This window comes from Erinaceus europaeus, chromosome 1, assembly GCF_950295315.1.
Source record: "Erinaceus europaeus chromosome 1, mEriEur2.1, whole genome shotgun sequence".
Lineage (NCBI taxonomy): Eukaryota > Metazoa > Chordata > Mammalia > Eulipotyphla > Erinaceidae > Erinaceus > Erinaceus europaeus.
The window spans coordinates 140,459,719-140,473,916 of NC_080162.1; the positions used below are offsets into that span (position 1 = coordinate 140,459,719).

Below are 14,198 nucleotides of genomic sequence, written 5' to 3' on the forward strand. Positions count from 1 at the left end.
ACAGAAATCACTAAAGTTAGGGCAGAAATAAATAACATTGAGAATAGGAAAACCATACAAAACATCAACGAAAGTAAATGTTGGTTCTTCGAAAGAATAAACAAAATTGACAAACCTTTAGCCAGACTCACAAAACAAAAAAGGGGAAAGACCCAAATAAATTGGATAGTAAATGAAAGAGGAGATATCACAACAGACACCGCAGAAATTCAACATATCCTGCGAGGCTTCTATGAACAACTATATGCCACTAAGCTAGAGAACCTGGAAGAAATGGATGATTTTCTAGATACCTACCAACTTCCAAAACTAAGTAAAGAGGAAGTGGATAACATGAACAGGCCCATCACAGCTAATGAAATTGAAACAGTTATCAAAAATCTTCCCAAAAATAAAAGTCCTGGACCAGATGGTTTTACAAATGAATTCTACAAAACCTTCAAAGAAGAACTAATACCTCTACTTTTAAAAGTCTTCCAGAAGATTGAAGACACTGGAATACTCCCTGCCAGCTTCTATGAAGCCAACATCACCCTGATACCAAAAGTAGACAGGGACACAACCAAAAAAGAAAACTACAGACCAATATCTCTGATGAACATAGATGCGAAAATATTGAACAAAATTCTAGCCAACCAGATACAGCAGTATATCAAAAAGATTGTTCATCATGACCAAGTGGGGCTTATCCCAGGCATGCAAGGTTGGTTTAATATACGTAAGTCAATCAATGTGATCCACCACATCAACAAAAGCAAGACCAAAAACCACATGGTCATATCAATAGATGCAGAGAAAGCCTTTGACAAAATACAACATCCCTTGATGATCAAAACACTACAAAAAATGGGAACAGATGGACAATTCCTGAAGATAGTGGAGTCTATATACAGCAAACCTACAACCAACATCATACTCAATGGTGAAAAACTGGAAGCATTTCCACTCAGATCAGGTACTAGACAGGGCTGCCCACTATCACCATTACTATTCAACACAGTGTTGGAAGTTCTTGCCATAGCAATCAGGCAGGAGCAAGGAATTCAAGGGATATAGATTGGAAGAGAAGAAGTCAAACTCTCCTTATTTGCAGATGACATAATAGTATACATGGAAAAACCTAAGGAATCCAGAAAGAAGCTTTTGGAAATCATCAGGCAATACAGTAAGGTGTCAGGCTACAAAATTAACATTCAAAATCAGTGGCATTCCTCTATGCAAACACTAAGTTAGAAGAAATTGAAATCCAGAAAACAATTCCTTTTACTATAGCAACAAAAACAATAAAATATCTAGGAGTAAACTTAACCAAAGAAGTGAAAGACTTGCATACTGAAAATTATGAGTCACTACTCAAAGAAATTGAAAAAGACACAAAGAAGTGGAAAGATATTCCATGCTCATGGGTTGGAAGAATTAACATCATCAAAATGAATATATTACCCAGAGCCATCTACAAATTTAATGCTATCCCCATCAAGATCCCAAGCACATTTTTTAGGAGAATAGAAAAAATGCTACAAATGTTTATCTGGAACCAGAAAAGACTTAGAATTGCCAAAACAATCTTGAGAAAAAAGAACAGAACCGGAGGTATCACACTCCCAGATCTCAAACTGTATTACAGGGCCATTGTCATCAAAACTGCTTGGTATTGGAACATGAATAGACACACTGACCAGTGGAATAGAATTGAGAGCCCAGAAATGAGACCCCACACCTATGGACATCTAATCTTTGACAAAGGGGCCCAGACTATTAAATGGGGAAAGCAGAGTCTCTTCAACAAATGGTGTTGGAAACAATGGGTTGAAACATGCAGAAGAATGAAACTGAATCACTGTATTTAACCGAATACAAAGGTAAATTCCAAGTGGATCAAGGACTTGGATGTTAGACCACAAACTATCAAATACTTAGAGGAAAATATTGGCAGAACTTTTTTCCGCATCAATTTTAAAAGACATTTTCAATGAAACGAATCCAATTACAAAGAAGACTAAGGCAAGTATAAACCTATGGGACTACATCAAATTAAAAAGCTTCTTCACAACAGCAAAAGAAACCACTACCCAAACCAAGAGACCCCTCACAGAATGGGAAAAGATCTTTACATGTCATACATCAGATAAGAGTTTAATAACCAACATGCCAGACTCAACAACAAGACAACAAATAACCCCATCCAAAAATGGGGGGAGGACTTGGACAGAATATTCACCACAGAAGAGATCCAAAAGGCCGAGAAACACATGAAAAAATGCTCCAAGTCTCTGATTGTGAGAGAAATGCAAATCAAGACAACAATGAGATACCACTTCACTCCTGTGAGAATGTCATACATCAGAAAAGGTAACAGCAGCAAATGCTGGAGAGGGTGTGGGGTCAAAGGAACCCTCCTACACTGCTGGTGGGAATGTCAATTGGTCCAACCTCTGTGTAGAACAGTCTGGAGAACTCTCAGAAGGCTAGAAATGGACCTACCCTATGACCCTGCAATTCCTCACCTAGGGATATATCCTAAGGAACTCAACACATCCATCCAAAAAGATCTGTGTACACATATGTTCTTGGCAGCACAATTTGTAATAGCCAAAACCTGGAAGCAACCCAGGTGTCCAACAACAGATGAGTGGCTGAGCAAGTTGTGGTATATATACACAATGGAATACTACTTAGCTGTAAAAAAATGGTGACTTCACCGTTTTTAGCCGATCTTGGATGGACCTTCAAAAAATCATGTTGAGTGAAATAAGTCAGAAACAGAAGGATGAATATGGGATGATTCCACTCTCAGGCCGAAGTTGAAAAACAAGATCAGAAAAGAAAACACGTAGAACCTGAAATGGAATTGGCATATTGCATCCAAGTAAAAGACTCTGGGGTGGGTGGGTGGGAAGAATACAGGTCCATGAAGGATGATAAATGCCATAGTGGTGGTTGTATTGTTAAATGGGAAACTGGGGAATGTTATGCATGTACAAACTATTGTATTTACTGTTGAATGTAAAACATTATTCCCCAATAAAGAAATAATTAAAAAAAAAAAAGGTGAAACTCTTGGATATGATCAAAGATGGCAAGAAAATCATAGAGGCTGCCTGCCATTACAGCTTGAATGAATCTATGGTCCGCTCCATCAGTGAAGATGAAAAGAACATCTGTGCAATGGCTACTGTCTCTTTCAACAAGGAAACAAAGCTAAAGGAGTGTTATTTCATATACAGAGGGCTCTAGTAATGCTAAAACTGTATTTAGAAGGCCATAAACAGATTTTCTATGCTATAAATAAGAAAATATTTAATTTATAAAGAATCCTACTTTGTGGAAATTAATTGCAGTAGAGTCTGGAACTGATTAACCATGACAATTGAGGGACAACTATATTCCAGACTAGAGACTGTTCTTTCTGTAAGGGGACAGAAAGAAATATTTTAGGCTCTGTGGGCCATGCAGTGTCTATACTGTTTATTTAAGTCATCCATTTTAGTGCAAATGCAGTTATAATGAAGTGTTTTAGTAACATTTTTGTTTTAAAACTATGTGAGCTCACAAATAAACTATTATCATAATGTAGAACCTTATATCCTAATACATCATAGCAAACAATTTTCTTTCTTTTTTATGAAGAAGCTAGAATGTTAGTTGCTAGGCAAACAATTTTCTATTCCCTGCTAATTTGACTAAACTTTATTTTTATTTTAGGTCTTTCATATTGGGATTTTCTCTTAAGACCATTTAATATAATAACTTCTAAAATTATTTATTTTAGAAAAGGTATCTTCACTGTGTCTTCTGGGCAGTAAGTTCACTTACTGTCAAGTGTTCAAAACAAGTTCAAGGGAAGGCCTGGAGTCTAATAGCTACCTTAACTGTGAGGACAGTTTCCTTTCTATATTCAGGCCTGAACAGTAAGTAGTAGCTAATCTCCACTCTTAGATTTGGAAGAATGAGAAATTCTAACTCAAATTTCTGAGCAAAGAAAAGAAATTAGAGGGGGTCAGGTGGTGGTGCACCTGGTTGAGCACGTTACAATGAGCAAGGACCCAGGTTTAAGCCCACAACCTCCACCTGCCGGAGAAAAGATTCTCGAATGGTGAAGCAGTGCTGCAGGTGTGTCCATCTCTCTCCCTTTCTATATCCACCTTCCTCTCAATTTCTGGCTGTCTCTATCAAATAAATAGCTATAAAAATTTTTTTTAGGGGGCTGGGCAGTGGCACATCAGGTTATCAGGTTTGCACATAGTACAAAGCACAAAGACCTGCACACAAGGATCCTGGTTCTATCTCCTGGCTCCCCACCTGCGGGGGAAGGGGTGGGTGGGGTTGCTTTACAAGTGGTGAAGCAATTCTGCAGGTGTCTATCTTTCCCTCCCCTCCCATCAATTTTTTGTCCTATTCAGTAACAGAAAAAAAAAAAAGAAGAATTAGAGATGCCTCTAACTATAATGCAATGTAATAGCAATCACTTTTTTAAAAAATCTATTTACTAATTTTACTTTTTTTACCAGAACACTGCTTAGCTCTGGCTTATGGTGGTATGCGGATTGAATCTGGGACTTTGGAGCCTCAGGCATGAGAGTCTTTTTGCATAACCATTATATCTCCTCTGCCCAGCAACCACTTGTATTAGGAAGCACTAGTGTTCCCCTCATACCCACAAACATTTACCAGAATCATTGTTCAGTGAATATTTCTGAGAGGTACAATGACATAATCCACGGAACAGGAGTAATGCTGGCATGGCTAAAACCCAAGTTTCACTGCTAAGGCATCTGCTTGTATTCTACCCCCATGAGCACATGCATTCACCCTCCACTGGCAGGAACCAACACTGGTATCTGCAACTAGAAAAGCAGGCAAATGTATTGAGATTTGACTGAAAGCATCAGATATAATCTGAAAAACTGACCAAAATCTAGTAGACCATTAAAATTCTTAAAACCACAGATTCAAAAGTAGCTAATAAAGTAAAATAATAAGGAAACAATAATAAGAACAAAAGGAAACATTACCTCAATTGGGTTAAATTTAACACTACTTATACTGTCAAATCCCCAGGTCATTGAACATATAGGACTGGTCCTCTGTTCATCCCAAATGTCCACTTGCTGTCCACATGTGGCAAAAACAGGTTCTTTCCAGTGATGGTCGATTCCTGTATATACGGTCTTTAAAGACAAAAAAAGTTGCTGTAGATGGGTCTTTCCATTAGTATTTCAAATCAAGAGGATAATGCTTTGTTATTTTGGAGTGCTAGGGTCTTGTATATGTATGGTGCCAAAGCTCCTAGACCAACACTTGCATCCAATCTTATTTCAGAGAGAGGAGGTAAAGCCAAAGCTTCACAAGTAGTGAAGCAACACTGTATTGTCTCTTCTCTCTCTAGCTACCTCTGGCTTTCACCTCCTATTGAAAGAAATAGTCTGCCAAGAAGGTGGAATTACGCAGGCATGAAGCTTCAGTGAAGCCTGAAAAAAAATTTCAGGGAGAGTAATAAAATTGGTAAGAGTAGATGCTAATGATGTTTAAGATAATATATAACTTTGGTATTACTGATTTGAAACACATGGTTAGTCTATATGGGGCTACACTAAAGTCAAACTTTTCACTGTAAGGTAAAAAGATGTTTGCAAAGCAAATTAAACTTAAATCTTTTAAAAATTCTTAATAGCATCTGCAGGACTAATTAATCCTTTAAAGATTAATTTATTTTCATGAATGCAAAAACAAACAAACAACAACAACAACAAACAATAAAAGAGACAGACCAGAGCACTATTCAGTGCCAAGAATAGACCCTGGAGCCTCTGGTACACAAGTCTGATGATTTAAGGTTGAGAAGTCTCCTTGACCCTCTTTTTCATTATTCTTTTCTACATAATCACAAAGAGACTTTTATTTTTTATTTTATAGGACAGAGAGAAACTGAGAGGAGGCAGAGAGACACCTGTAGCAATGCTTCACCAATCGTGAAGCTTTCCCCCTACAGGTGGGGGTTGAGGGGCTTGAACTTGGGTCCTTGTGCATGGTAATGTGTGTGCTCAACTTTTATCACTTGTTGGGGGTGGGGGAGATAGCATAATGGTTATGCAAAGAAACTGTCATGCCTGAAGCTCCGAAATCCCAGGTTCGATCCCCCCACACCACCATAAGCCAGAACTGAGCAGTGCTCTGGTGTTTCTCTCTGTGTCTTTCTCTCTCTGCATCTCTCTCAAAAATAAAATACTTAAAAAAAAAAAAAAAACTTTTATCACTTGCAGATTATTTCTATCTTGCATGCATACCACATCTACAAGTCCCTTTAGGAATATTTAAATTTCTGTAAATCTGAAAAGCATAACCTAAATATATACTAACCATAACAGCAAAATGACAAAACAGTGATTTAAGAATGTATTTAAAGAATAAATCTAATTTGAATTTTGTTTACCATCCACATGTAAGCATTATAAAATATAGGTAAAAAGTTTTGAATTTATGTCTAAAAGCTTCTTTCAAGTTAAAAATGTATCACTTTGTGTAAGGATCATATAGACCAGAAGCTGATGCATTATTTTTCTCAAGGAAATTTTGCTATTTATTTATTGGATAGAAACAGTCAGATATTGAGAGAAGAGGGGGAAAACAGAGAGGGAAGAAGACAGAGACACCTGCAGTCCTCACTACTTACAAAGCTTTCCCCCTGCAGGTGGGACCTGGGGGCTCGAAACAGGACCCTTGCACATTTAACATGTGCCCTCAGTCAGGTGCACCACCACCTCACCCAGGTGCATTATTATTTTTCTCCCACACAAAGTGTTTTATTGCATGCTGTCCTCTCCCACCCCCCAAGAAAAGAAATCAAATTTTACTACAATGAACATCAAAACAAACAACTAAGTTCTTTAGCTCAGTATATTCAAATTGCATTCTAAATTCTTTGCAGAGCTAGGACTTCTGTCAGTGCTCTCAGATGAAGAGTGAGAGATACCACAGCTTCCCCCTAGGACTTCACACGTCAGTGCTCTCAGATGAAGAGTGAGAGATACTACAGCTTCCCCCACAGGTCTATGGTGTGGTATGGGTAGGCATTATGCACAGCAAGACAGGCACCCCACCCAGTAATTATCTCTCCAGGTCAAGTCTCCAGTTTCTTATCTACAACTTCTTTGGAAATTAAAATTCCAATACAATTTCAAGTCAAAGAGAAGAAATTTAGTAGAAAAGTATGCATCAACTAATTTTGTACCTTTCCTAGTATAGTATGCAATGGTTCCTCCTCTTCTCCATAGTTTGGGCCATCCATTTTCCATTGCTTCACAGTTTTGTCATCACCAACCTAGACATATTTACAATAATGAACAACACATGTCAAATTATAAACACTGCTTGTCTTCAAAATAATATCTTTTTTTTCTAGCATCCTATTTATTTTTGTTCCCAGGGCACTGCTGGGGTTTTGTGTGAATCCACCACTCCTAGCTGATTATTATTATTTTCAGATAGAGAAAGAGCAAAAACTGTACAAATCTAGTAACATGAGGAACCCAAAATAGTCAAACACACATAGACAGAAAACGGGACAGTGAGCACCTAAGGTAGAGAATCTAGAGGGGTGGATAGTTGTGGCTTAATGGGTATGGTACTTCAGTTTGCGAAAAGTTTTTAGAGATTAAAAAGGTTCTAGAGGTCAAACAATGGTAATAGTCATGATCTAGTGTACTTAAAACAGGCTCTATATTAGACCCTGAACTCTTTTTTAACACTTAAAACATGTTTTACTTTACTGAGGGAGGGAGAGGTAGGGAGAAGGAAAAGAGGGAGAAAGGGAGGGGGAGAGAGACAGAAAGAAATTGAGAGGGGAGTCAGAGACAGGGAGAGACAGAGAGACACCTGCAGCCCTGCTTCACCACTTGTGAAGCTTGAACCTGGGATCTTGTGTACTGTAGCATGTGTGCTCAAACAGGTGCACCACCACTCAGCCCCCTCAGGTTTCTGATGATGCCAGGGATTGAACCTGGAACTTCTGGACTGCAGGCATGAAAAGTCTAGTGCATAAACCACTGTGTTAGATCTCTGGCACCTGAATTTTAAGGTTTTAGTAAGCCATTTTGTGTTGTCAAGTCCAAACACGATGTTGGAATAAATGAACTCAGAAAATAGTTTAATTAGACTAGCATTACACATGCTGAAGAGTTAATCCCTTGTACTTACAGTAAAAAAAGAAGTTCCACAAAAACGAGTACAGATTCCTCGTACAAAACCTTCATGTGCTTGTACTGTACGGATGCATGTTCGCTTAGTCAAGTTCCAAATTCTAACCTATGATAAAGCATACCAGAGAATTTCAGTAAACTATTAATAAAATTGTGCTCAGGCAAGAGTATTACATTCCAAGGAAAATAAACTTGACACTGAAAAGACTTTGAATGGTTCTACTATTTAGTTAAAAACAAAAGCTTCTGGATTAAAATAATGCAATGCATTATGGATAAATGTATCAATAGGGAGAAAATCCAGTAAGTTAAATGCTCTGTTGAGCTTATTTCAAAACTTTCCTTTCTCATCACACTGGGAAATAACGAAGCACTGAGTTGTTAACATCTTTTGTGCAAAAACAAAGAAACAAAAACCAACTAGCACTTAAAATATTTTTGGTGTAAACATGATTATGATTAGCCTTAAGCTATTGCACTTATAATTTTTTAAAAGATTTTATTTATTTATTTATTTATGAGAAAGATAGGAGAGAGAGAAAGAACCAGACATCACTCTGGCACATGTGCTGCCAGGGATTGAACTCAGGACCTCATGCTTGAGTCCAGTGCTTTAGCCACCAAGCCACCTCCCGAACCACTGCCCTTATAATTTCTAAACATTAAATAAGAAATTACTAGGGAGCCGGGTGATAGTGGAGTGGGTTAAGCGCACATGGCGCAAAGCTCAAGGACTGGCATAAGGATCCCGGTTCGAGCCTCTGGCTCCCCACCTGCAGGGGAGTCAATTCACAGGCTGTGAAGCAGGTCTGCAGGTGTCTATGATTTTCTCCCCCTCTCTGTCTTCCCCTCCTCTCTCCATTTCTCTGTTCTATCCAACAACGATGACAACAATAATAACTACAACAATAAAACAACTAGGGTAACAAAAGGGAATAAATAAATAAATATGAAAAAATAAGAAATTACTTTAACTGTAAACCCAAACTGAATTTAGTCTTGAGAATTAAAGAGTACAGAAAAACAAATCAAACTAATTAAAACCTAAAGTAACTCAAAATTAAATGTTAAGCAATAGACTACAGTTTACAATGCTAGTGTTCACAGTGACACTTGCCTCTCCATCACATGCCCCAGAAAGGACAGTAGCCAGGCTCTTCGGATGCTTTGCCAGGCAATTGACTCCATCTCGGTGACCATCCAGGGAAGCAAGGAAAGGCTTTGCAAATACCCGCTCCAGCTTGGTAGCATTTAAAGCTCTCACATATTCTCGTGGGACCTCAAAAGGATGTAAGGTAGGGTCATAGTTTCTTGGAACTGAAATAAGAACAACTCTTAATAAGCATGATTCACACTTATTTCCTGCAATCCCCTCCAGCTAATTAGTCAGCAAGACTCTAATGGTGCCACAGTTGTCTACACTTGACACTGTAAATGTAAACTATAAACACACACACACACACACACACACAAACACACACCTACCTAGTGTCCAAAAATTTTTCCCAAATTACCAAAACACCACAACATGCATACATTTTGCAAAATAGCTAGATCCTTTAAAACACTCAATTTCTCCTCTTAATATGTTTCACAGCACACTTCCTTGAGTTGTCAGTTCTCACAGACAGGGCTTCTAGTGTTCTACATCTGTATTTTTTTTTTAAATTTTTTCCCCTTTATTGAAGGATTAATGTTTTACAGTCATCAGTAAATACAAGTTTGTACATGCATAACATTTCTCAGGTTTCCACATAATACAACCCCCAGTAGGTCCTCCATCATCTTTTTGTAGGACCTGAACTCCCCCCACTCCCCACACACATACACTCCAGAATCTTTTACTTTGGTGCAATACACCAACTCCAGTCCAGGTTCTACTTAGTGTTTTCTTATCTTGTTTTTAAACTTCTGCCTGTGAATGAGATCATCTCATATTCATCCTTCTGTTTCTGACTTACTTCACTTAACATGATTTCTTCAAGCTCCATCCAAGATGGGAGTGAAGAAGGTGAATTCGCCATTTTTAATAGCTTAGTAGTATTCCATTATGTGTATATACCACAACTTGCTCAGCCACTCACTCATCTGTTGTTGGACACTTGGGTTGCTTCCCTGTTTTGACTATTACAAATTGTGTTGCTATGAACATAGATATACACAAATCTTTTTGGATGGGTATGTTGGGTTCCTTAGGATGTATCCCCAGGAGAGGAATTGCAGGGTCATAGGGAAAGTCCATGTCTAGTCTTCTGACAGTTCTCCAGACTGCTCTCCACAGAAGTTGGACCAATTTACATTCCCACCTACAGTGCAGGAGGGTATCTTTGTGTCCACAACCTCTCCAGCATTTGTTGCTGCTACCCTTTCTGCTACATCTGTATTCTTTATGCCTACACAACACCTGACACAAAGCAAGTAGGTGCTACATATCTGCTAGATTAAATTCAAAATCCCTTGTGAGGCACAGAACTATGACTCTCCAGTGCTAACCGCAGTCCGACCACACATCTGTTGCTGTGGTTATAATAACATCTACTATTCACTGGGGTTTGATGTCTGCATAATGAGCCCACTGCTCCAAGTAGTCGCTCACTTCCTTGCCTGCTTTCTGTTGTTGATAGACAGAAAAACTGATACAGAACAGGGAAGTAAAAAAAGGGAGAGAGACAGACATATTTACCACTTTTGAAGCTGCCCCCTGCAGATGCAGCAGGGACTAAAACTCAGGTCCTTGTTCATGTGTGCACTCTACAGGGTGGTCCAGTACCCAGCACCCCTACTTATTTACTAAGAGAAGAGAGGAGAGACAACAGAACCAGAGTATCACATTGGCACATCCAATGCCAGAGCTCCAACTCAGAAATTCATACATGAGAATCACCCATTGTGCCACCTTCTGGGCCACACAAAAGCCATTTCTTTCATTAAACGTACATAACTTCCATCCTAATCTCAACTCTATGCATCCTTTAAAAATATATTCAGCATAAATCTTATCTCCTCATTTTTTTTAAGTCATCACGTCCACACCCACCTTGAAATTCATACATTCAGAGGACAATAAACACCCAACAAATATCTATGGAGTCCTTGTTATGTCATAACCACTGATAAAAATCATAGCTAACAAACTCACAGCATATATTTATGTCAGTAGAATACTGTACAAAATTTATAAGCAGTAACACTTTAAAAATGATAAGAATATCATAAATATCTGAATATGGGATGATCTCACTCTCGGGCAGAAGTTAAAAAACAAGATCAGAAAAGAAAACAGAAGTAAAACCTGAAATGGAATTGGCATATCGCACCAAAGTAAAAGACTCTGCGGTGGGTGGCTGGGGAGAATACAGGTCCAAGAAGGATTCAGAGGACCTAGTGGGGGTTGTATTGTTATATGGGAATCTGGGGAATATTATGCATGTACAAACTATTGTACTTACTGTTGAATGTAAAACATTAATTCCCCAATAAAATAAAAAGTACTAAAAAAAAAAAAAAGAAAGAAACTCAAACCCCAGCCTGAGACTATGATGGTGTTTTGAAGATGAGTCACCCATCTTCTCAGGATGCTAGCACCTGAATAAATTATACACTTACTGCACCAAAAAAAAAAAAAAATCATAAATATCTTCTTTGTTTTATACTCTACAAAGGTTCGACATGTCTGTTTCTGTTTTGCTATACCTGAAATACACTGTGCAGGCAAGAGCAAAAATTACTTACTTATTGGAAAAAGTAGTGACTAGGAAAATGAGAGAGGAAGATGGGACCACAGACTTGAGGAAGAAGAGTAATATCAAACTGGAAGTCATATAACTGCACATTTGCATTTTCTTGTTACTTATTCTGTAGACATCTTTGTGAGCCTAGACCACACATTTGTTACTTAAGCATTGCTTCTCCATTGATAATTTCTTTTTATATTTTAAAATATTTTTATTATCACTATTTATGTATTGGATAGAGACAGCCAGAAATCGAGAGGGAAGGAGGTGATAGAGAGACAGAGAGACACCTGCAACACTGCTTCACCACTCGCAAAGCTTTCCCACTACAGTTGGGGACCGGGGGGCTTGAACCCAGGTCCCTGTACATTGTGACATGTGCACTCAAACAGGTGACAGCCACTCAAGCCCCTACTGATAATTTCCATTACTCAAAGTTTTAAGATTCTGCTCTAACCTCACCTTTTTTTCTTTAAATTTCTCATACTTATTCTCAAATATCTTTGCTGAGAATTCAATAATCACCACTCTACACCTGGGGGAAAACTGAATGAAAGAGAAGTATTCTGATTTTGCTGGATCTCTCTCTCTCTCTCACTCCAGTCTCATCTCCTAGGGCTTCCCTTATTCATCTGCCCATGGCTCAAGTTCAGTCCTACCTTTAGGATTATATATATATATATATATATATATATATATATATATATATAATTATTATTATTATTATTTTTTTTTACTTAGTACAGTCTTTTCTCATTTGGTTGATTCCTTTCATTAAGATGCCAGTAACAGCAGCAGCTGACATGCTAAGGGGGCATGTATAAATACAGCTCTTTCATTTCCTTTTAGTCCCTCCCTCATCACAGGTCTTCAGGAGCTAAGGGAAAATGATAGTTTTCACCTTTGCTCCCTACATTTCAAAAGTTTGTGATTTTAAATAGCAAAGAAGCCAAGTATTAGGGCAGCAGCAAGTCTTGAAGAAGTTTGCTAACTGTTAGATAATTCGGTCCATGAATTTGGCTAAAAACACTTCTATTTTTCAACAAGCACTTGAGAAAGGCATCAGAAAGCAGCAGCTGGAAAAGAGGCAGTTGCACTGCATTCCCTGCACAACTAACTTTTCCAATAAAGAAGAGAGAGTGTGTGTGGGGTGGGGGGCACAGAGCATAATGGTGATGCACAGAGATGCTCATGCCTGAGGCTCCAAAGTCCCAGGTTCAAGCCCCTCCCCACAAAAACAGCTCTGAAAAAAAAACTCTATGATAAATAGAATAAATCTTTAAAATAGACAAATCATAGAGCAGAGGAGACAGCATAAAGGTTCTGCAAAACTTTCATGCCTGAGGATCCCAGGTTCAATCCCCCCCACCATACCAGAGCTCTGATAAAAAAACACACACTTCTTTAAGGTAAACAGATAGAGAGGTGGATAGAAAGACAGCTTAAAAATGACATCCTAGCTTTTGAACCTTAAGCCTAGATAATTTGGGAAATGGGAGGCCAGGCGGGAAAGAAAGAAAGGAAGGAAGGAAGGAAGGAAGGAAGGAAGGAAGGCAACAGGGAGGTAGCATGGTGACTAGAACTTGGGGTATAAAAGATGCGGTGCTGAGTTTGATCCCCGACACTGCACCTGTCACAGTGACGCACAGGTTTTCTCTCTCTATCATTAATGAATAAATCTTGAAAATGAATAAATCGTAGAGCAGAAGAGACAGCATCAGAGTGATGCCAATAAGACTCTCCTGCCTGAGGCTCCCAGATCCCAGGTTCAATCCCCAGCACCGCCATCAGCCAGAGCTAAGCAGTGATCTGGTTTAAAAAAAGGAAGGAGGGAAGGGGAAAGAAAAAACTAGAGAGAGGACTTGAAGGTAAGTTCACCGCGTCTCTGAAGGGCAACAAAACCAAAGAAAGCAGCCTGGGGCGCCGCCACCGTCCCCCCGCCAGCTTTCCTCCACGAAAGCCGAGTCCAGATCCGGGGCTGGAGGACTTTTTTGCAGGCCGTCTCACCTCTCTGTAAGTCCAACTTAGTCTCGCGGACATAGTTGTCAGGGTTCCGACTCAACATCTTCACCTTCATCTTGGCGGCGTGGTTTTCCGACACCCAGGTTAAGACTCGGAGTTACCGTCGCCTCCTCCAACACGAACTACTTCCGCTTCTGAGTGACTACTTCCGGCCGTGAAGAGCACGGAGCGGAAGTCGGGTGAGGTAACAGGCCTCCGCTGTGCCCTGTAGTTTCTCCTACAGCCTGGAACGCAGAGAGGGCGG

General features: G+C 39.1%; 1 protein-coding gene across 1 annotated transcript in view; it reads right to left on the minus strand.

Annotated features, from left to right (window-relative positions):
• The window catches only part of DCAF13 (DDB1 and CUL4 associated factor 13), a 34,200-nt gene extending 20,032 nt beyond the window's left edge, over window positions 1-14,168 (minus strand). Inside the window, exons 1-5 of the mRNA XM_007518868.3 lie at window positions 13,940-14,168; window positions 9,316-9,515; window positions 8,197-8,304; window positions 7,232-7,321; window positions 5,016-5,171 (exon numbers count right to left, since the gene is read on the minus strand). Coding sequence (XP_007518930.1) covers window positions 5,016-5,171; window positions 7,232-7,321; window positions 8,197-8,304; window positions 9,316-9,515; window positions 13,940-14,009 — 624 coding nt within the window. The 5' untranslated portion in view covers window positions 14,010-14,168. The remainder of the gene's footprint in view (window positions 1-5,015; window positions 5,172-7,231; window positions 7,322-8,196; window positions 8,305-9,315; window positions 9,516-13,939) is intronic.
• Window positions 14,169-14,198: the final 30 nt, after the last annotated feature.